The following is a 23779-nucleotide window of genomic DNA, read 5'->3' as shown; positions in this document are numbered from 1 at the left end:
ATACTGAGTTAAGATTGTAATTTGAAATGATATTGATTGTGATGACTGGCGCCATCTGTTGATGAAGTACACAAATACAATGTACATACCGTTCAATTACGTACGTTTTTTCCTCTCTAGCCAATTAAGAAAATAAATTTGAAATAAACAACTTAGTGTGTTAAGCAAAATCAAATTTTATTTTATTTGGACATTAATGTTACTACTCACATATACAAATAAATTTAAAAAAAAAACACACCCGATAAGTTTTTGTTTGGAAAACCATTTATAAAAAAACAATCATTAGTTTGAATTTGTTTAATGCTAGAGAATTTTTTTTCGTTTACAATCAATGTTCGTTCTGCATTCAACTGTTTTGTTGGTTTTTGTTTCGTTCTTCGGCCGAGATGAAATCAATAGCGGCTGAATTTATGCAATACCTTTTACGTGTTGGCTTTGGACCATCCTCAAACACGTGACCCATGTGTGCTCCACATTTCGAGCATCTCACTTCCGTCCGGACGCGGTCTGGATTTTTGATTAAAAGGAGTAAATTGGTGCCTGATTTGTTTGTCGATATGATTTTTGATTTGGAGTGAATGTTATGATTTTTTGTGTTTTGAATGTATGTTAGTCGTCAGTCGAATATACGAGTTGTATGCCAACATGAAATGAGTTTTGTGCAAATTAACGAAAAGGGATGGATGGTGTTAGTTATGAGCCGTTATGTTTGGTGTGTGAGTATTTTATATTAATAAATAACATATGAATTCAATGTGAAAAGAGACGAATGTTGATTTAAAAATGAACGATGAACGAAATGAGATTATATTATTATACAAAAAAAAAACAAGGAAATAACAAAGCCAAATCGCAAAAGAAGAAAAGAAAGAAAGAAACAAAGATATAAATAAAGAAAACAAAAGAAATTGCGTGGAAAAAAATAAGATATTAAAATTGGTTTGCCAAATAGTGGAATTTCACGTTGAATATGGTAAAATATCGCCCAAATAATTATTAGTGCGACGATAGAATAAGTGTTTTGCCAGAGCGCGATGATGGATACATTTGAATTGCATGCACAATTTGCCATTGTGTGTGTGCGCGCGCACAATAATTTTCCGATGTTGTGATGGTTTAGAATTTTTGTGGCAAAAGTTCGAAGATTTGTTTGTTTGTTTGTGTTTTGAAGAGTTAAGAATAAAATAAACAAAAGAGAAAAAAGAGAAAAAGTTTGAATTAGATTACCTTCACCATTGCTAATCACCCAATCGCTTACAATTATAACGGCCGAAATCTATTTAATTATAATTCTATTCACACAATTTTAGTAAAAAAACATAAATCTGGCTTTGGTCATAATCACAGAAATTAAGTCATTCCGAAAAGACAAAAAAAGTTATATTCAAAAAAAAACTGAAAAAGTCGAGCCTAATGAGCCACGCCATTCAAAAGGTTATCGTTCAATACAAAAGAGAAATATTAATACCGCTGTTGAATGGCGATATCCATGGAATCAGTCATGCAATATGGCGCTATATAATATTAAGTGAAGAACATATTATGCTCTACTTTTGTTAAACATTCAATAATTTTAAGTGCACCATTTGCTCTCTCTTCAACTATGCAATGGTGAACCTATTTTTGTTCTCTAGCACATTTGTTTATGAAGCGAATAGTTAATAAAATAGTTTCACAGTTTTTTTATTTCACTTTTTTTAGCAATGGAATTGGACTAGAACTGAGTTGAAAGCATTGAAGTAGAGACTGAAAATTAAATTACTTTGGCTTTGCTACACTGAACGATTCGAAGAAAAGAGAGAGAATGATGAAGCGAATTAAACAAACAATGCACCATTGATTTGGATGATTTGAATAGATTTCAATAAACATTGCATATAACAAAGCGTTTAGTCTGCTTAAATTGTTTAGTCTGCCCGCAAAATATCAATTCCATGTATGGCTTCACTTTAGAATCGATGACATTGAAAACGAAAAAAATAATACTGCAATGTCAGAATGGCCAAAATTGGCATGTAAAAAATTATCTATAGAAATGACAAAAAAATGAGCGATTGCTGTTCGTTCAACAACGACAAAAAATTGAGAAAAATAATTGAAAAAAAGGAAAGCAAACACGCATAAATTCACACCACAAAAACCGCAGTTCCGTGTCATTTAAGGCCATAAAGCAAAAAAAGGGACCATAGCATTAAAAATATAAAAATCTGATTGGTGTTATTAAAACGAAAGCAGATATAACAAAAAATCACGAATCAATCGAATGTAAAATGAATGCGCACATATATGTCATCTAATACATCCAACAACTGTATTGTATGGATCAAATTTAATAATTGATCGATTTTTCTTTTGAGTTTGGTTCACTCACACTTCAAACAACAGCAAATGCGTATCGAATATATAGCGTATCACATGTATGCGAATTTAATTCACACTTGCAAAGTATAATTGAATTAATTGACAAAACCAAAATGACAGTCAAATAAAATATAAAACTTGATATATTTCATTTTGGTTTTGTCAATAATACTTCAAGACATATTTACACCGGAAAAAGAATTTTTCTTTTTTGCAAATGTAATTGATCAAAAAGGGTTTTCTATGTAATATAATACCTGAGATGCTGGTATCTTTGTGCAATGTGACTTTTCCTTGTTCAACAACGTCGTTAAATGCCGGCCACCCACACCCCGAGTCGTATTTAGTATCAGAGTTAAAGAGATCTTCATGACACACTACACAGCCGAAAAAGAATTATAAAATATTGTATTTTAATTGACAAAATACCGGAAAAATTAAACTAAATTTGACAAAATAAAATACCCACCGATGCACTGATATACGCCAGTTTCATAAAATTTATTGTATTTTCCAGTAAACGGACGTTCGGTGCCAGCTTCCTGTGTAACTTGGTATTGGATGGGTGTTAAACGTTGTCGAAGCGCTTCTTTTGTTTCCATTTTGTAGGTGCTGAACGATCGACGGACAAACGTATTATATTTGAGGTAAATTGGTTCACTGTAGCTGACGGATTTGGTAATTGCTATATGATGAGGTTATCAATGCAGAGAATTTCTTTTTCAATTACAGCGATAAAAGTTTAAAGTGGAGTCATAAAAAATTAGTACTCGAGTTGATAGCTAATCTGTCATGCAACTTTGCATGTCGTAAATAAAAGATGTGATTGAGAGGAAGACAATAATAAAGAAAAGCGTGTTTCTTGGCCGACGTATGAATGCGAACTAATCATGAATCGTTGGAAAAACAATGTAAATAGAAAACGCTTGAAAAGTACAAATAAAGTGGTCGCTTTTGAATAGTACATCTCTGAAGACACAGTTGCCGATAACTGGAGTGAGTAAATGTGTGTATATTTATTCAATGTAATATAAATAGCACACACCGAGAGATCGTTACGCCATTCCCATTGAGCTTCGTAATGTGTATAAAAATATGCGATGTTGAAAAATAAGTAATTTCATTTTTAGATGAGTTTGATTGTAAACTTCAATGGCGCGCACGATCATCGGATTAAAATACAAATTATGAATCATAGTGATTGAAGCGCGCGATTCATCTCTTTCTCTCTCAACATCGAGAAATCAAGCCGATGATTTACATACGGTCTTTCCCAATCAATCGGAATCATTGCTCTCACTCATTATTTTCACTTACTTTTTTCTGTTCTAGAATTAATGGTCTGTGACGTTTTCAAACTAACTACGCATTTAAACTCATTACTCTTCGTTTTAAATATCCAGTACTATATTGTATTACTCTATGAATGATTCTCAATAAATCGATCATATTCTACTATAGACATTGTCGCACGTATACAGATTATGAAACAATATATATATTTGAAAAATATCAATCAAACGTCGTATGATTTAAACGTCGATAAAAAAAAATCAACGGAACTTAAAGCATTTGATTTCCTTTCACAATTGCTTGCATGACCCACTTTTCTTCATACACATAAAATCGAGCGTAGGCTTATCCAGAGCAAATACAATTTTCTTTCAATTTTTTCACGCACTTAGTGCGACAACCACTCTAAGACACTATGCTGTACATGATGAAACTAACCTGTATTTGCTATTTGGTTACTGCTACCTAATCGATTTACAATCTGTCGATATGTGGAATACTTGTGACGGCTAAAATTTTGAACCACGACACTAGATAACTTCCAAAAGCCAAATGACACCTTCACTGAACTCATTCGATGTTTTCGTTTCCTTGCTCAAAGTCTGTATGTGAAAAAAAACGTAAATAACATTAGTTCTCTTTCTATAATACTCGCACACACATACAGACACACGCATTTGCAATATGTATTGTTAAATAACCGCAACACGAAGTATTGTATATCATTGAACTTGTATTTTGTATAGAGTTTTAAGTATTGACAAACAAAATCCAATTAGAATCGAAGAAAACCTCTTTGCGTACATGCATGTATTTGTGTGTCGTCTGTGATGAGGGTTAATATGAATATTTTTCAAATGAATTGAATTCGCCACGAGATTTTTCAGAGAAAAACTTTTTCTTTCGTTTCTATTTAGGTGTGAAATATAAGTTACCGTGTCAATATAGAAATCTCTACAATATAGTAGCAACAGACCTATTTATAGACTTTCACCGAGTGACGAAATTAAAAAACAAACCATACAACACAACTATCAAATTGAATGAAGAAGTTACGTACATACCAATCACACGACGTTGAGCAACGACGTATGGTCGATGGTTTTTGTTTTGTTTGACAATTCTCGTATATTCCTCACAATTGTCTTGATCTCTTCGTTCCGTGCACATATAGTTGTTTCACTCGCACACAGAGCGAGACATGTACTATGAAAACCGATTCACATTTGAGCGCGCAATTTACGTTCAGTGGTGAAATTCGAACTGTCAATATTTTCAAGTTCGTGTGTTTAGTTTTACTCATTATTAATTCGTGCTAAAACACACGAATTTCTATTTAAAAAAAAAAATAAATAAATAAAAGATTTAAAATATTTTTTCATTTTTTTTTTGTCAGCAACAGTATTTTCATAGGAATAAGCGCTGGTGATTTTTTGTGCAAGAATTAAACAATATAAAAAAGTGGCTGCGTACTGTTACCAAACGAATTTCGCAATACCATCCATTGAACTGAACATGAGAAAGCATTCCGTCGCACTTAGACACACATGTACGTTGTTTCGACTCCTCTGTTCATCGTATTGGCAACAGTAACATGAAATTTATGCCGCCATAGCTATTTCAACAAATCTCAACGATAGACGTGCTGTGTAAGTCACTTGGATTTGAAACAAAAAAAGTGAGAGAAATACACAAATCGCCTCGTAAATTAATTTTATCGTACATAAAAAATAGTGAATCATACATACAACGTCTACTGAGGTTGTGTGATTAGTGAAAAAATATCACACCGAATTTTAAAATTAAGTGTAGTAATTATCCGTATTAAAAAGAAGGAGAAGATCACTCAATAAAGAAGAAAAAAACGATGTTGCGAACAAAGAAGGATGTCGACAAACATGTGCGTTCAACGCTATCAAAGTTGCGCGAAGATGAAGTAAGTAGAAAAAAAGATGTAATTTCTATTTGTAAAATTGCGTTCTTCTTGTTAGATAAAAAGAAATCATGAAAATTTTGTCACCTATTACGTTTGAATTTATATTTTACGTCAAACCAATTGAAACTTACATGACCTTCGGATGCTAAATTCAACATGAATTCATTCGAAACTCGACAAAAACGAAGTGATTCTGTCCATCGTTTAATGTTAAATTCGGTCTCATTTGCCAATAATGCAAAATGATTGAAAAACAGTTTTATGACAACAACGAATGAAGCGTTTCATTTGACAAAATGGACGAGTGATAGAAATGAATATAACCGGCATATACACAATGCACAGTACACAATGCATTGTGTTCAGTCTAAAAATATGTTTGTTTGTTTAGGGATTTTATCGTCGATTCTAATGGGATTTTATGTATTTTTTCCAACAATTTATTTATCCAAATCCAGTAAATTCATTAATATTTTCTTTTTCGTTTTGTGTGTTACACAGAGAAATCTTCGTGGCTATCGAATTGCTCAATTGTATTTCAACATCGGTGAATACAATTCGGCATTGGAATATATTCAACGTTATATACAAGCGAATGACAAAAATGCAGCCGCATACAAAGTCCTTGGTCAGTGCTACGAGAAGCTGAAGCGTCCCGATAAACAATTGTTTGCCTATCAGCGTTCATTGGAATTAGACAAAAAACAATCGGATTTATTGATCGAAATATGTAAGTTATTACAGAATAATGATCTTTCTGATGTAACACCGGCCAAAGCTCGACACTGGTATGAATTGGCTGAATCGCGTGGCATTCACGATCCGGCCGTGTTGAATTTGAAATTGAAATTCACCGATGGCACCGATCAAGGCATTGTACAGGATATGATTTTAAAAGAAATCGTTCGACGACCCCTTGATATTGGTTTGCACACTCGATTGGTGGATCATTTTTTGCAACAAAATCGCATCGATGAGGCTTTCAAATATGTGTTGGACATTGAAATGAAGCCAAACAATAAATTCCGAAATTCAACGGATTGGTATGCAGCGGTATCGGCCGTGCTTGAAAAATACAAAGCGAAAAATGCGGCCACATTGAATAAAAATTGGACATACTGGCTACAATTGATATCATCTATTGAACGTCAGTTGTTTCTCACATTGACCCGCTCTCCGAAAGATGTTAATGCCATTGATTACAATTTACTTGAGGCTACAAACTTACTATTTGAACTGGATCAAAACTTGAATAAAGTGGCCACAGCATGTTCATTCCCCGATTCCGAACGTGATTTGTTTGCCGATTTTTTAATACATTTCCGTGGTCAGTTTGCTCTTCATGCAGCATCATTACTGTTTAAACGGGCAATCGAAACATCTGTACGTGCGAATTTCCTTGAAACGACCAAAACCACATTACCATTACTCTTGTTGGCCTTCAATTTTGGTACAATCGATGGCAATCAGCTTTGGTTGAGAAACGCATCGGAAGCAACAAAACGGCTAATCGATTTATGGCAAGCACAGAGCAGTTTTCGTGTATTACAAGTGGCACGCACACTGCAATCTTGTATTTCAAGCGGTTCCAGCACTGAAAATGCCGTTTTGGCCAATTTACGAAAGATATGCACTGATAAGTACAGCGTTTGGTCGAATAAAGACGATGTACTGAATGAAATTCGATCAATTGTTGCTGATTCGGATTGGCGAAAAAAGTTATACCGTAACCTGTTTGTCACCAACAAAGAACACCAGAATGCAGTATCTGGATCGCATTTGGTTAAAAGTTCCGCATTCGAAAAACCAACATTCGAATGGCCAGATAAAAATAAATTAAATGCACTCGAATTGAAGGCACAAGAAGCCGATCCATCGAACTTGAGCCATTTGGTTTATTTGACACTTGGAAACAGTTTCGATCAAACAGAAATCACAATCGAACCTGATTTTAAATGTGGATTGTTTCAGAAGTTGAAATATTCCACGAAAAATTTGATAAACTGTAGTGCGGACACATTAAATCAACTTGACATTCATACATTCTTATTTGCCGCCACGTTGCAAACGAAACGAAGCATTAGCATGAATAATACATTGCTCGGAAGCAACGTTCCAACATTGGATACAAACAAACCGAAAATGTTACCATATACCAATATGGCAAACATTTTAGCTACCGAAGAACAAAGTGAATGGTGGACAGCAGCATACAAGGTATGTATTGTCAATACTATTGTGCATGTTTTTTTCGTCATTATTGTTTAAAAATGTGTATAAAATAAAGTTGAAAGAATTGACAAATTTTCATTGTTATTTACGTTTTTCGATTTCCATATGTTCTAACATTTGACAGATCTGTAATAATATTGGCGGAGAAGAATTGGGTGCATTAGGTACAACACTGGTTTATGGCATAGAGGCAGTACGGGGTGTTGGGTCAACAAAAATGGACCTCATTATTTTGCTAAATTTGGGTAAAGTTCTCAGCAGCAGAGTGGACAAGACTATGGTTAAAGAAGAACGGGAATTTTTGGAAGATCGTGTCGAAGCTTTGTTCAAGTTTTCGCTGTACGTTTTTCGTGTACAAAACAGCTCGCGTTCATCATCTGAGCCGTTCCGTCGTCTGTTCAAATATGTTGTCGGTAACAATTACTTTGAAATCGAACAAGATGTAAATAAATTGGCAGAGGAAGCGATCACATTCTTAGCTGGACGTTATTTTAAGAATAATGCATACGAAGAGTGCATTGAAGATTTGGCTGGAATCAAATTACCATTTGCCACATATTTCCAAGCTGAATCGTATCGCAAAATGACGGAAGTATCGGATACACCGAAGAAAAATAAGCGTACATATTTGGATAAAGCCAGAGATTATTTGAAGCAAACGGTTGATTTGTTGGAGGGGCCAAATATTGAAAGAAACCATCCATTGAAATCGATAATCGATGAGGATATCAAGCGATTGCAAAATGAAACTCGCAAATTCGAAACGAATCAAAGTATGAGTGATAGCTTTGTTAGTGCAAATGGACGAAGCGATTTGGAAGAATCTGAACGAGAAACAGCCACACCTGTACCGAACCTTGGTTACAATAATATTGAACGATTGATCCGTAAAATCATGGAATCGCTGAACATTTTAACTAGCGACGTCAATGATGTGCGCTATCGTGTGCAACACATCGAAGATGATGTGACTGATGTGCGTAATCGTGTTCAAAACATTGAAGAAAATTTCAACAAAGAAGATATTGACGATGTGGAAACTATGGATGATAATTATTTGAATTTGGAGCTGCATAATCAAAATCAAAATTTGAATAATACATCGATGATTGTGCACCCAAATCGAAGTCAAACGTTGAACCAACAAACACCAAAATCGTCACAAATGCCCAACACTGCAGGCAAAAATTCATTTCCAACATCGCATCAACATCAAATGGGTTTAAACAATTCGTTTGGCAACATGAGTACGATGATGAACAATATGTATGGTACAATGCCGTTGAATCCATCAACATATCAAGCGGCACTTATAAATGCAGCCGTCAGTCAATCACCACAAATGGCAGCATCAAATTACTCACAACCACCAATGTTACCGTACAGTAATGATATGTACGCTTTACAAGCATTATATGCTCAACAAATGCTTGGTGAAGCCCATAATCCGAATTTGATGGCATCCATGATGATGCAACATCAACCACAGCAGCAACACAATCATCCGCTATCAAATCAACCAGCGGCTCAACAATATGCAATGGGCAGTCCATCTGCATCGAGTATTGCATCATCAGTACCGCAGTCTTATCAACAATCAACACCACTTAATTCATTTATGAAACCAGGAACATCTGCATCGCAAACACCGCCACAAAACCAATGGAATACATCAATTAAAAATACGCCCGTCGAAAAAGCACCACCGGTAAATGTGGTGATCACAAGTTCTGATCCATTACCACAAAATCTTTCAGCAATTCCAACACAATCGTCGCTAAATTTCAGTGTTACCATTCCACCGCAACACATAAAAAACAATCCGACCACATCGACATTTGGTGCCGCCTCAGCAAATCCAACCATCACAGCTGCATTGCAAGATAAAAAAATAACCCAATCACCAATTCACATGAATGTCAGCGCAAAAACAATTACATCTACAGCAACTGCACCGACAACTCAAGAACAGAAGACGATTTTTGGCAATTTATCATCCAAACCACTATCATCCACTCCATTCTCATCGCCAACCATAAAACTGACATCAGATTTAAAGCAAACAGAAACACCAACATCAGAAGCAGCCAAACCAAATCCGTTTGCATCATTTTCATTTGGCGTCCAATCTTCAGTTGCATCATCAACTGCAAATCAATCGAAACCGTTTTCATTCAGCAGCAGCATTGGACAATTGAAGAAAACCGAAACATCAGCGTTGGTAAATGCCGCAACACCGGAAACTCCAAAACACAATCAAAACGATGCAAATACTTCGGCTAATTCGGCCAAAGATGATGAAGACGATTACGAACCGACCGCCCATTTCGAGCCAGTCATTCCATTACCAGAATTGGTTGATGTAAAAACGGGCGAAGAAAATGAAACAATCTTGTTTGAACATCGCGCTAAATTGCTTCGTTATGTAAAAGAATTGAAAGAATGGAAAGAACGTGGCATCGGTAATATGAAAGTAATGGTCAGCAAAGATGATCCAAACAAAGTTCGACTATTGATGCGACGTGAACAAGTGTTGAAATTGTGCTGCAATCAATTGCTGGCAAAGAACACCAAATTCAATAAGATGCCAAACACAGAGACGGCATTAACGTGGTTCGGTCAGGATTATTCGGAAAATGAACTTCAAGTGGAAATGTTGGCAATTCGCTTCAAAACTGCTGAAATATGTAAACAATTCTATGCAACAGTTTTAAGTGCGCAAGCTAATATGACAGATGGCCGTTCACAACCGGTCAAATCATCATCGATCCAGGCGTCGGCTGTTGAAAAACCATCAAACAAGGTTGACACCACAGGATTTGGCGATAAATTTAAACCAAAACCTGGATCATGGTCATGCAAATCATGTTACACGCAGAATACAGCCGAATCAGTTTATTGCGCATGTTGTGAAGAACCGAAAGACGACACAGTTCCGAAGAAGGAGAAAGCAAACATTCTCGGTTCAACAAATGGTAAGCGTAAAACTTTTACGTGTTGTATTTGCTTTATTTTTATAAATTTCAATAATTTTTCAATTCTTTTGGAACGTGTAACTCCTTTCACTCTAGCTACCACATCAAAATTCAGTTTCGGTACTCTCTCCAGTGCTATGGGTGGTACAAAAGTAGCCGGTTCTGCTGCTCCTCCAACCCAAAGCACATCTGCCAAGAATGAAGCAGCAAAATCGTCTGATAAAGGATTCGGTGACCAATTCAAACCCAAACCAGGATCATGGTCGTGCAAGGCATGCTATACATCGAATGCTAGCGAAGCATTGCACTGCGCATGCTGTGAAGAACCAAAGGACGATACTATTCCGAAAAAGGAAAAGGCCAATATTTTTGGTTCATCAAACGGTAAGTAGAAAATGCTAAGCTTGTTTTTTGTTTTATTTTTTTTTTCAGTTTAAATATAATGTTTAAAAAATTTTCGTTGTAGCTGGCGCATCAAAGTTTAGTTTCGGTAATTTGGGTAGCGCTCAGAGTACAGCTCCAACATTTAGTTTTACGTTTGGTTCACAAAATCTTACCGCTACCACTACACCAGCGCCAACATTCAATGCGACTGAACCCAGTGTTCCACAAATAGATTCGAAGAAGGAATTCAATTTTGTATTCAAAGGAAAGAGTCCTGGAAAACAAGCCCTTAATACTACACAGGAGCTTGAGCTCGTTTCGGATGATGAAAATGTTGAAGAAGAAGAGAACACCGCATATTTTGCGCCAGTTATCCCATTGCCCGATAAAGTTGAAGTGAAAACCGGTGAAGAAGATGAAAATATCCTCTATTCACATCGTGCAAAACTGTTCCGTTTCCGTAATTCAGAATGGCGTGAACGTGGTCTAGGCGACATTAAAATTTTACAACACAAGCAAACCGGTCAATTGCGGTAAGTTTATTTTTTTTGTTTGCAGAAATTGTGAATTAAAATTTATGGATTTTTTTCTTCTTTTTTTCAAATTATTTCTGCATTAGTGTTGTGATGCGACGAGAACAAGTGCACAAGATCTGCTTGAATCATATTTTAACATCAGATATCGAATATAAGGTCAAAGATCCAAAATCATGGCAATTTATTGCAAATGATTTTAGCGAAGGAACATATGAATTGGATAATTTCTCTTTGCGTTTCAAAACCGAAGACATTTCCAAAGACTTTAAAAGGGCAATTGACGCAGCACTGTCGGGTAATGCGCCGAAAATCAATGGCAATGATAATGATCAAACGGACACTGTTGCAAATGAGGAAAGTAAAAGACTTGCTGAGCTCAAACTGCCCAATAATTACTACGACTATAACAAAAATGAAGATTGCAAAGGTTGCCGTGGCTGCAGAGATGATTTTGTATTTTCTGAAGTGAAACATACAAATTTTGGTCAATTCGATGACAATCCGCTACCACTGAGTCCACCATCAAAAGTTGAATTGGCTCACAATGATTTATCCAAAGACACGAAGAAGGTGGACAATAAGAATTCATTCTCGTTCGCATCGGTTGGAAATGATAGCGCAAGCAATGGATTCAGTTTTTCGTCAACGGCAAATAACACAACGTCAACGGGCATGTTCTTTGGTAGCAGCAGTTTCAAATCACCATTCTCAGCAGCTACAACTACCAACGAGAAAAAAGATTCAACAAATACCACACCAGTATTTGGTCAATCGAATTTGTTTGGTGGAAATGTTGTAAAGACATCATCAGCTGAACCAGCAAAATCAACACCAGTATTCTCGTTTGGAGTATCAACACCGGCATTTGGAAACAATGGTATTATTGCTATTAATTTCACATTTATTTTGCAATTCTAAGTCCTTTGTTTTTCTTCTTTTCATCAGGCGAGAAAAAGTCACCATTCTCGTTAGAAACAGCAACAAGTACAAACCAAGGTTAGTCACGAACTTTTACACATTCTATGTTTTTTGTTAAACAATAAAATTAGGCGGTTTAAAGAAATCAAATGGAACAAAAATTAAATCTTTAATAACAATTGAACATTTTACTTCATTTTCGTAGATAAACCGACTGAATCTAAGCCACTCTTTGGAAGTACGGCTACATTTGGAACGAATAATGTCATAACTTCTCCGGCCACAAATTTATTCGGCGGCAGTACAAATGGTACAAACGATACTTTCGGATTTAAATTACCAGCATCGACAACTGTGACGCCATTCACTACAAACCAAACATCGTCACCAAACACCGACACCGCACAAAAACCATCAGTTTTTGGTAGCGCAACTGGTATGTCTTTTGCCGATCTTGCCAAAAGCAATGGCGATAACAGCGAACCATTTTCATCATCGAGTACTGTAAGTTTTGCTGCATTGGCACAAAACAGTTCGAATGGATCCACAACATTTGGTAAATCCACACCGACCGGCGGTTTCTTTGGTTTATCGAATAAGGATACGTTTAGCAATTTGATGGCACCGCAGAATGGCACCAATGGAAATAATCAAAATTCAACGCCTCAAATCGATGACGGTGAAAATCACACAGAAGATGCCAACTACGATCCACACTATGATCCAATCATTGCACTACCGGATGAAATTCAAGTTAGCACAGGGGAGGAAAATGAAGAGAAATTGTTCAGTGAACGGGCCAAACTCTATCGTTTCGATTCAGTTAACAAAGAGGTAATTTCTAGCGAATTTCAATTCACAGTTTCATTTTTTTAAAATCATTTTCGAAATTTTAGTGGAAAGAGAGAGGTGTCGGCGAATTCAAAGTGTTGCACCATCCAGTTAACAATTCCTATCGTTTGCTGTTACGTCGTGAGCAAATTCACAAGCTGGTATTGAACATGGCATTGAGTGCTGACCTACAAATCAATTTCATGAAGCAGAGCGATAAGGCATTCATTTGGGTGGGCCAAAATTTTGCAGAAGAACAAGAGAATGGTGAACTTGAAAGTCTATCAGTTCGATTTAAAAATGCCGATCTAGCAACAAAATTCAATAACGTCGTGCAAAGTTGCATCGAAAACCTGAAAGCTCGTTGAAATAAAATGCGATAAACGCATCCAGATTTTACGAAAATTTCAATCAATGTTATTCTTTTTTATTTTTTAAAAAGTTTTTTCATCATATAAGTTACACATACACGCAAAAAAAAATCAAATCTGTGAAAAGCGCCTCTTGACTTTTGATAATTTTCAATTGAGTGCTGTAAAAACAAAACTTGTTTAAACAAAATTACGAAACGAAAATGAAATCTTAATTGCTATTTTAAGGAATTTAGGTCAATAGGATATAGTTTAAGAGTTCCTTTCAAAAACGATACATTTAAGTAACAAAAAAAAACTATATAAATTGCAAAAAAAATACATTCTGGCAAATAAAATTCATAATAATTCTGAACCTGTTACAAATTTCATAAAATGTCTTTTTTAATCATGTGATTCGAATGGTTTTCTCAAAGGAATTTGCAAAAGTCATAATGATCAAAGCAGTGAAATGCGGCGAAATGGCCAGAGAACAGAGCGGAGCATTGTGCTAATTGGTGGAATTACGGCGAAGAAAGTCATTTGGTTGGTGTTGTTAGTTCCGTTTCTTATGTTCACGTTTTTTTTAATTTGTTCTTGTCGTCTAGATAAAATGTACATACACATAGAATCGCATACACATGCCAAACAATATGTCCTCGTACTCGTTTTTACATCCAGCCGAAGACACAACAACGTCTTGTTACACACGTCGCTTTGTCTCTTTCGTATAAAGAATTAGACTATCGTTCACATATATCGTCGATGAGAGTCGCAAACAAGCGACCGAGTAGAAACAACGACAACAACAACAACAACAATAAAACCATATACCGAATACACAAACCCCAATACAGATGCATGCATACAAAAACGAAAACTGAATTCATTCGGCAAGCGTGCGTGAGAATGTGTGTGTTGGGCGCATATATACATCTATAATTCACCTTTGTATGCGTGTGCATGGATGTGTCTTGGATTTTGTGTGCACATTTTTCTACTGAGTGAGTTATAGTATCTTGGTAGTGTATTGTAGAACACACTTATAGTAAAATAAAGTGATTTCTCGTAATTATTTCGGCGTTGTATTAGATTTTGTGAAATGAGATTCTTTTTTTTCCTTCATTGTAAATTTGTAACTTGATTAAATGCCGAGAGAAAAAAAATAACCCTAACCATTTTTTTAAAAATAAATTCGTAATTTCGGAATTGAAAAAACTAACGAGGCAAGTGTTTAGGTGGCATCCAGAGAAAAGATCGATCGATAAACAGGCAATCACTATATGAACAAATTTCATCGTCCATATTATTGAGAAATAATATAGCGGACATTTAAAATAAAAATCATCGGTACCCAGATAACCAGAAAACACACGGTCCACACTGTATATAGTTCATACAGAGAATGGAGTCGAAATCGCGTTAAATCGCTTGAAAGTAATAAGTTTTCATTGAATGAATAAGTCATTATATCTGTCAAAGGTTTGTTCACACATTCCATATATTGGATTGCCATTTTTCAGCACTCTCTTGCATTTGTAAAAAAAAATCATATTTATTTTCGATTCTACTCCATCCATCATTTTATTCGTTTTTTAATCAATAATTTTTCTTATAATTTACTTTTTCAGAATTGCTGAGTACATATCGCATTGCTACAGATGTGCAGAAAATATTGAGATTTTTTCATATTGGCTGGGAAACGCAGTAATGATTGAACACATCCTGCAGTAAAATGAAATCGAGGATTTATTACTTGTTTGAATAAAATTCAACAATATTGTGCAGATAAAGCACTTTAAATCGCATATTAAAATAAACAACTAATTAAACGTAACAAGTCAGGTATGAAAACATGCATTATGGCTTTGAGTTTTTTTTTTTTTTTTCAATAATAGTGACATTACTAATTCATTTTCACTTTTTTTCGCCCCAAAATCAGTCAAAAGCAAGACAAAATTCTTTTGAAAATTCATATTTCAAAAATGAAATCAACATTTTATTTCAAAAAAATTCTTGTGTTACATAAAAAGCGAGCAGATATGGTCACTGAATATAGATGTGTCGATAGCTTTATATTTTTAAAATTCAATTTTTGTGGATTTCAATTTGTTGTATAAAGTTTATTGTCCCATTTTTCTTGAATCATTTCAAATGCTTATGATATATAGGAAAAGGTCAATATCAAAATATAGAGAGTTTTTGCAAATATAAATGCTTGCGCACATTTCAATAATTTCTTGCGACAAAGAAGCATGCATGATTCAAAAATTCGTTTAATATTTATGAAATATGGAAAAAAAACTTGTAGAGAGCAAGAGTTACCACAAGCAAAACTCTAGATTTGCATTTTTTTCTAAAAATTCGGTACTGCAATTATATTGATTGAAATATAAACATATTGTCCCTTATTGAATTTAATCAGGGCTGTAATCTATGCAATAATCTAAACAAGATAAAAAAGTAGTGTGTATGTGTGCATAAAAAAGTGGCATTCGGCTCGACTTCGGGTGTGCGTATCTTGTGAGATCCGTGCTACTGCGCCGATTCGGTTCATACCATAAAAAAGTATTGAGAGAAAAATTTGTTTTTTTTTTTTTTTAAATTAATACAAAGAAAAAAATCGTAAAATGTTCATTGTGTTGTTTGCACACAGAGACTAAATTATGTTGGGCGCTTTTTGTGTATGACATATTGACTTCATTTAATATTCTCATATATATACACAGTTGTTGTTGAACATTGTTCTAATGAAACAACGTAATCTGTAATGTAAATGGCGCAATGTGTATATTCACTTCCATTTCGTTCGATGAGTAGAGAGACACATACAAAATGAAAATCATATATAGATATTTGTTTACGGATAGCTGTTACCGATGAATGCATACATACAAACATGCATATACGCAATGACCGATTCAGTTTAGAATTAAAACACACGCTCGTTGTTCCTTTATTTGTTGTGCCTATTTTTCCTCACCGTCGGTCACATTTTACGAAGAACGACTGAACTGAGTCCACCTTCAATTGAATCATAAATTCGACAGCAATAGCAACAAAATTGACACAGTTAGTGCTGTCTATAACAAATGATTTAAGCATTGAAGTTTGTCTGTCTGGATGCATCGAAAAAATTAAATAACACGCATTTATTCATCAGCATTGTTCTGTAATCGGAAGAAAGAGTGAAACAAATAAGACAAAAAAAAAGAACGCAAAACCCATCTGTTTGACACATACATTGAAATCAAAGCTATCGCAATTTTATGCTTATAATATTTTCATTATATACGAGTATTTTAAATGTTACTGCTTAAAATTCCATTCAAGACTTACGTGCTTAAAAAATTGTTGTTTCTATAGTTATGAATGTTTATTTTTACTTCATGATTCATATTAATGACTATGACGATATTTAATTAAAGAAATTGTTATATTTTTCAGAACATGGATGAAGAATCAAAATTGGAAACGGTATCGGATATCGATGAGATCGAAAAGGAGAAAGCCATCGAATCAATAGTACTGCATACAAGCACAGAAGATAATTGTAAAGACGATTTTGATGAGTCGTTTATTCCAAATGGATCTAATTATGGAAATTTTTCACATAGTCTATACGATGCTGATGAATCTATGAAGAGCACAGATATTGAAAATGGCAACCAAACGGTTGAGTTAAAAGAAACACTTTTGGACTCAGCCTCAGTGGATGAGAAACAATCAGAAAGTATTGAGAATGTATCGCAGTCACCGTTAAAATTAGATTCAGAGCCATTGCCACACGAAAAAACCAATCAGGTGATCATAGAAAAACCAGCCGAAACTAATCCCATCCAAATGTCACCACAATCCAATCTAAATAAAATACTGTATGTAAAACTCATGCCACGAACCAACGTCCAGCCTGTCATTGTATCAACAGCAACCGAATCACAATCACCGCCGAAATCCATTCCGATTTCGACGGTGAAAAGCAAACAATCACCAATAAAAATGACAGTGCAAGAGCCAACCACATCAAATCTTAGCAGCAATGCTGGTGGAATGACACCAAAAACTCTTGGTCATACTGTAAATTTACTAAATAATAATCGAATTTTGATAAAAAGTGTGAAAAATAATAACCATACAAATACATGTGCCCAACAACCAACATCAACATCATCATCATCATCATCGTGTGCATCAGTAATAAAGACTTCGGCAGAATCGACGACGATGACAGTTGATGATAAAATTGAAAATTCGCCGTCTTTCATTAAAAACAATGAAATTGTAGACGTAAAACAACAAACAAAAAATGTTACAAATGAAAGCACATTGCATGTCATGAATGTAGAAAAAATCGAAGAAATTGACCAACAAGAGCAAGTTAAAAGTAAGTTGTCGTTCGAAATGAATAGAGGGCCAATCGATGATTGTGAATTGGAAATAAAAAAAGAGCTATTGTCGAATAAAAACAGTATTGAGCAGCAGCAGCAGCAACAACACATGGTCGATGACATAAAAATCAGTAGTCATACAATTGAAGACGATGATGACGGCCGAATTTTAGTGTCGGCAAAAAAAATCAAACGCGAATTTGAGCAATTGCAAAAAACAGTAAACGAATCCAAAGTACTATCTGAATTTATAATTGAACATAGTAAACGTGAACGTCGTCCAACAAAGTCTGGAAAATCAAAGCACAAGTACAACAACAGTTTAACTGAAATTAGTAATAGTTCAGCCGATGAAAAGTTTTCGACACCCGTGAATCGAAGTTCCAGCCCATCTTCAAGCAGTGTTCGCAGTATGTCGAAAGAAAGTGACAGATCTGTCACAAGTAGTTTTAATAGCAGCACCGGAAAAAGAAACACTAGATCGATGAATACGGATTTTTCGGCCAAACAGAAGCAATTTTTGAAAGGAATTCAACAAGTTACGCGGGGCACGGATGACGAAACTGACAATAACAGTGGCGTTGATGACGATGACGATGATTTGGACTATTTTACAAAGCAACAACCAAACATCATTGAACGTAGAAAAAGCACAGCGGTCAATAAGCAATCATTCAACGTTGATTCGAAGGCAAATGAACTCAAAGTAAATATATACATTTCATAATCAATGATGAACATTAAACGATTCAAATATCTGTACATTCATGACATTCTTGCCTTTTTTTATTACAGACTGGATGGGATAAATATTGTTGGCGTTGCCATCAACTTGACACAAACCTATTTTGCTCAACCTGTGTCCGATCGTATCATGCGAACTGTTTGAAAATGAAACAACTCTCGCCAGCTGAAATGGCTAAATGGCCTTGCCCCGAATGTGTTGAAATTAAAATTGCCGATAAAGAGAATAAGAAAAAGTAAGAGACACTGCCACTGTTAACCTATTCAACTGATTGATAATTAATAATACTTTTGATTATCATTTCAGGAAATTTGATGTGAAACACTTCAATAAACTGTTGAAATATGCCATGAATCGAATATTGCAAGATCCCAATGTAAGATATAGTTGCTATGTTGCTAAGCGTATTCCTTTTTATTTTTTTAAAATGACGTCGGCGATTTTAATGTATTTTTTGTCTCTTTCCTCTTCAACAGCTTCAACAATTTCAATTTCCTGTGAACAAAACTCAAAATCCAGGATACGCTGATGTCATAGTCAATCAGATGAATTTGAGTAAAATTGAAAACAACATCGATAATTTGATGTACACAAATTCAGAAGCATTTTTATCAGATATAAAATGGATTTTGCACAATTGCAGCATTTATTTTTCGGGTATGTATTTGTCCCTCGACCCAAACTTTCGTCCGCTGTGATCTATCACATTCTAATGTTACATTATTATTCATTGAATTGTTATTGTCAATTTAAATATCAAATGTTTATAAAATCGTAGATAATTACAAGGTGACCAGAGCGGCAAAATCATTGCAAAAAGTAAGCAAACAAGAAGTTGGCGATATTGAAACCTGCCCCGAATGCTATCTCAATGCAAATACAATGACAGACAATTGGTTTACAGAAACTTGTGTTAAACCGCATCTGATTTTATGGTAATTTTTTTTAATTCACGTACCTTTTATTTTACGTTACATATTATTATATATAACCATATACATATAGGGCCAAACTCAAAGGATTTCCGTATTGGCCGGCCAAAGCGATGTCGATTAATTCAACATTGGTAGACGTACGATTTTTCGGTGAACATGACAGAGCAAATATTCCGGCAAAAGATTGCTTTTTATATTCGCGTGAAGATCCAAATCCACCGACAAATAAATACAAACGGAATACCATTGCCGATTGTGTCAAGGTGAGCATTAATTGTCCAGTTTATTTTAAAAGTCATTGTCTAAAGATTACCGGTGTTGTATTGTCGTAAATTTTCCTTTAACAAATTGTTTTCTTTTCCTTCGATTAAAAAGGAAGTGGACGTATATATCGAGAACATAATAGCAAAATATGGCCAGTTCAATTACGCCGAATTAAAAACACCGTTCAATCCCCAAATGGCTGAACAACATTTAATTGATATGATACCAGGTTTGCGAAGTGTACGTGGTCGTCGCCGTAGCAGTACAGCACGACCGGATTTAACTTTAAAAATTGTTAAAACCGCAGACAATAATTTATCCGTTGTGAAAAAGGACCAAATCGCAAAGGAATTGCCACAAATTAAACGAACAGTCGATATAACGGGCGAAATTGCTGTCTCGCGTACACCAACACCACCATCAGCCGTTTTATCTCGTCGAAAAACCAGCGACACCCGAATTAAGCGCAGCAAATCAACCAATCGGCATAGTGATGGAAAACTATCAACACTCGATCATAAATCGTATCAAGTGATGCGACGGAAGAGTATGGCAGTTGAAAAACTCGATCAAAAACGTAGAAGTGCCATTCATTCCAAATTGGATTTGAATTCAGCCAATGAATCACCGGAAGTGAGCTTTGTTCGTTACAATTCACAATCGACAAACGAACGAGTTGAGACTGATTTGATTGTGAATGCCGCGGCTACTGCTGCTGCTTCTACTGCTGCTGTAGCCAAGAAAACCAATAAAACCACAGCCAAAAAGAGAAAATTATCGATCGATAGTTCAAATAGTTCCACAAAGGCAAACGATGCAGCTGAAATGCCAGATAAATTGCAGAAAAATGCAAGAGTCGATGATCCAACCACTTCGTCAAATTTGAAAGAAAAAATTGAAGAAAATTCCTTTATCGAAACAAATATTTTGAGTAGCGTTGGTTTGGTTAAGAAACTTTCAGCACCAGATCGGGCACAACAACAATTGGTTGGCAAGAAGATTAGCACAACTTCGAAATCAGTTCAAAACAAAAACTCCACATGTGATACAGAAGATAAACGAACGCTTGATGGTGCTGCACGTACGCGTCGTGATACAAAAATCCAACGGATTGGAAGTAAAGATGATTCATCGCCAATTCTGTTGGTGCCATTTATTGATATTAAAAGAGAGCCAGAAATAAATGAAAACAATGCTGTGAATTCATTGGGCAATCAAACACCGTCAGCATCTCAAACACCAATCTCTTTAATAAGTTCAAATGAAAATACGCCAGCCAAAAATTATGCATGTTTTGATGAGAATTTGACAAGCATTAAAACGGAAACCAGTTCTGATGATGATAGTTTAATGATTATTGAGGACGATTTATCAACTAGTACAAATTCACCAGCGAAGTTAACGTCAACCGTTAGTGATAGTCGAGTTCGTGGCTCAATTTCAGTGAAAGATATCAACAAAATGACGTTACAGAATCAACAGCAAAATGCACGTAAAACTTTTCCAAAAGGTCCGTCGTCGTCGAATGCCACAACATCAATACTAAAACCGCGTGCAAATACACTAGTTAAACCACCAATGAATCAAACAAATATGGTGTGTATTCCATTAGATGGTTTGCCGCGACTTGATTTGACATACAATTCTACAAAACCGCCACCATTATCTGTTGTTGGCAGTGCAAACAGTGTTTCGTTGCTCACACAAAATCAGCCATTATCATCGGTGACATCGACATCAAATTTAAATGGACCGCCACCACTGTCGATTACCTCAATATCAGCTATACCAACTGTGGTTAGCGTAAGCCAATCGCTACTGAATCCAAATTCAATCAATACCATTTCCAATGGAATGATTACCGAATCATTGGCATCGGCTGTAACCGATCAAATAATCCGACGAAATCCGCCACAATTAACACATCGTCCAGTTGCGCCACTTCGTTCTGAATGTGATTCAGCCTTTCCAAGTGAGGCTGGTTCATTGTGTAAAACTCTCATGGAAAATGCACATAAAATGACCGATTTCTTTCGATCGGTCATCGAAGATACGCTTGGCGATTTAGCGAATATGTCAAATCCAGAGGCAAAAATACGCCTATTAGAACTTGAAATGGAAAAACAGAAAAATGCGCATGCAAAAGAAATTGCCGATATTAGAGCAAACACTGATCGACTACTCAGTGAAATGAAGAAAAACATGGAAAAAGAGCGAACACGGGTGGTTAATGAAACGCGCAAACAATGCGAAATGGAGCGAATCCGATCCATGGACGAAACAAAAAAGAAACAATGGTGCGCCAATTGTTTGAAAGAAGCACAGTTTTATTGTTGCTGGAATACATCTTATTGTTCATATATATGCCAACGAAAGCATTGGTAAGTACTCATCACACACACCCAATTTGAATAATTTCCAAATATTGTTTTATTGACTTTCTTTGTTATGATTCGCTTTTGAAGGGAACAACACATGACGACTTGTGTTCAAATGGAAGCATCCCAGAACGTGCAGAATGTAAGGCGCTAAATCATTTTACTACTCTTCAGTAGCTTGTAATTTTTTATTTTTGAAGTATAAAAATTATTCTGATTTACAACTGAATAAATTCAAAATCTTTGCGTTTTAGTCACGAAAAACCAACACAAAAACCTCATCCAAATCAGACGTGAGGATTCAACCACAAGCACAAGTATCGCAGCATCAAAAGTCACAAGTTTCAATTCAAAACGATAATTTGAATGTATCTGCCAATCGTGCAACTGTATCAGATGCAATACGACCACCAAATAGTTTTGGTGTGGTGCCAGGTTTGCGTAATATTTTACCGAAAAATGCACTCGTAAGTTTGCTAATACCATTTTAGATGAAGTCAATAATAAAGTGGTAAATGAATATTATTTTCCCTTTTAGACTTCCATGGTTCCGTCACACGGCATTCAGTCGCGTAACATAAGTCAAGGTATTCAATCGCAGGCAAAATCAGCGTTACCGAATCAGCAATCTTGTATCATTGTTGGTCGATCACTTCCAAATTGGGCTAGTACTGCATCCAAATCTCTGCTACATTCGAATGCGATATTTTTGCCAACATCATCCCAGCTCGCAACGATTACAAGCGTACCATCAGGTCCATCGTCAGGTGTTTCCCTTTTAACCTCTTCACATGCACAGAGTCGAAAGTCGAACACAACTGAAACCATCATCATACCATAAGATTCATAACAAATAACAAACAAGAGAAAAATGGGAACTATTATTTTCATTATAAACAATTTCAACCTCTTAGGCTAAACAATTCGTGTTAACGATCAAATTAATCAACTTAGGACACATTTTTTTTAAATCATCATTTATAACTCCATATATATTTTTCAAGGAATTTTGTTTTGGTGCCGAAATTGCAATGTTTTTTTTTCTAACAATTAGTTTGAACTCAATCATTTAGTTCAAGTGAACTAAAAAAACGGTCATATATATTTTGAATTTAATACATTATATTTGCAAGTTATTTGAATAATCAAGTTTGATAAATTGAATTGACCTGAACTATGTATATTAAGGTATAAATTTTTCCAAAATGGAAAGAATGAAAAAACAATTCGGAAGAATCATAATAATGATA

The 23779-nt window shown here is 35.3% G+C and overlaps 3 protein-coding genes across 13 annotated transcripts; 2 read left to right on the top strand and 1 right to left on the bottom strand.

The window, feature by feature from the left end:
- Positions 1-245: 245 nt before the first annotated feature.
- Positions 246-4829, bottom strand: LOC116342522 (methionine-R-sulfoxide reductase B1). 10 transcript variants are annotated; one of them, XM_031770171.1, is made up of 5 exons: positions 4718-4829; positions 4096-4259; positions 2834-3049; positions 2622-2741; positions 246-543 (listed from the first exon to the last, which is right to left on the bottom strand). In XM_031770171.1, the coding sequence occupies exons 2-5, from the start codon at positions 4229-4231 to the stop codon at positions 350-352; spliced, it is 666 nt and encodes a 221-aa protein (XP_031626031.1). In that variant the 5' UTR covers positions 4232-4259; positions 4718-4829; the 3' UTR covers positions 246-349. The 10 variants fall into 10 exon arrangements, with proteins under 10 accessions (XP_031626031.1, XP_031626032.1, XP_031626030.1 ...); XM_031770172.1 differs by having other exon boundaries at positions 4722-4820; XM_031770170.1 differs by having other exon boundaries at positions 4634-4751.
- Positions 4830-5265: 436 nt separating this feature from the next.
- On the top strand, positions 5266-13874 carry LOC116342295 (E3 SUMO-protein ligase RanBP2-like). Its single transcript, XM_031769818.1, has 9 exons — positions 5266-5593; positions 6095-7810; positions 7950-10800; positions 10897-11184; positions 11267-11717; positions 11804-12597; positions 12666-12716; positions 12844-13472; positions 13535-13874. Exons 1-9 carry the CDS (start codon positions 5525-5527, stop codon positions 13835-13837), a joined length of 7152 nt encoding a protein of 2383 aa, XP_031625678.1. The 5' UTR covers positions 5266-5524; the 3' UTR covers positions 13838-13874.
- Positions 13875-14833: 959 nt separating this feature from the next.
- LOC116342390 (protein kinase C-binding protein 1-like) lies at positions 14834-23773 on the top strand. Of its 2 annotated transcripts, XM_031769981.1 has the most exons (12): positions 14834-15301; positions 15451-15664; positions 17267-18913; positions 19003-19187; positions 19259-19328; positions 19429-19609; positions 19731-19887; positions 19958-20150; positions 20263-22532; positions 22617-22671; positions 22784-22996; positions 23068-23773. In XM_031769981.1, the coding sequence occupies exons 3-12, from the start codon at positions 17270-17272 to the stop codon at positions 23368-23370; spliced, it is 5271 nt and encodes a 1756-aa protein (XP_031625841.1). In that variant the 5' UTR covers positions 14834-15301; positions 15451-15664; positions 17267-17269; the 3' UTR covers positions 23371-23773. The 2 variants fall into 2 exon arrangements, with proteins under 2 accessions (XP_031625841.1, XP_031625842.1); XM_031769982.1 differs by lacking the exon at positions 23068-23773 and having other exon boundaries at positions 22617-22709; positions 22784-22901.
- The last annotated feature ends 6 nt before the right edge of the window (positions 23774-23779 follow it).

Source organism: Contarinia nasturtii, unplaced genomic scaffold (genome assembly GCF_009176525.2).
Source record: "Contarinia nasturtii isolate CC-2019 unplaced genomic scaffold, AAFC_CNas_1.1 Cnas_scaffold_864, whole genome shotgun sequence".
In the NCBI taxonomy this organism is placed as follows: Eukaryota; Metazoa; Arthropoda; class Insecta; order Diptera; family Cecidomyiidae; genus Contarinia; species Contarinia nasturtii.
The sequence above is the reverse complement of the archived record's forward strand: the minus strand, read 5'-3'. Positions and strand labels throughout refer to the sequence as shown.

What these genes read in the sequence shown, in the direction of transcription:
- LOC116342522 (XM_031770171.1), bottom strand. Translation starts at nt 4,231, where the DNA reads ATGAGTTCAGTGAAGGTGTCATTTGGCTTTTGGAAGTTATCTAGTGTC. An exon ending in TGGCGTATATCAGTGCATCG is followed by an intron (nt 2,742 to 2,833) that starts GTGGGTATTTTA and finishes TCGGCTGTGTAG; the next exon opens with TGTGTCATGAAGATCTCTTT. An exon ending in CAAAGATACCAGCATCTCAG is followed by an intron (nt 544 to 2,621) that starts GTATTATATTAC and finishes CAAACAAATCAG; the next exon opens with GCACCAATTTACTCCTTTTA.
- LOC116342295 (XM_031769818.1), top strand. Translation starts at nt 5,525, where the DNA reads ATGTTGCGAACAAAGAAGGATGTCGACAAACATGTGCGTTCAACGCTA. An exon ending in TATTTTTGGTTCATCAAACG is followed by an intron (nt 11,185 to 11,266) that starts GTAAGTAGAAAA and finishes TTTTCGTTGTAG; the next exon opens with CTGGCGCATCAAAGTTTAGT. An exon ending in AAGCAAACCGGTCAATTGCG is followed by an intron (nt 11,718 to 11,803) that starts GTAAGTTTATTT and finishes TTTCTGCATTAG; the next exon opens with TGTTGTGATGCGACGAGAAC.
- LOC116342390 (XM_031769981.1), top strand. Translation starts at nt 17,270, where the DNA reads ATGGATGAAGAATCAAAATTGGAAACGGTATCGGATATCGATGAGATC. An exon ending in GAATATTGCAAGATCCCAAT is followed by an intron (nt 19,329 to 19,428) that starts GTAAGATATAGT and finishes CCTCTTCAACAG; the next exon opens with CTTCAACAATTTCAATTTCC. An exon ending in CCATTGCCGATTGTGTCAAG is followed by an intron (nt 20,151 to 20,262) that starts GTGAGCATTAAT and finishes TCGATTAAAAAG; the next exon opens with GAAGTGGACGTATATATCGA.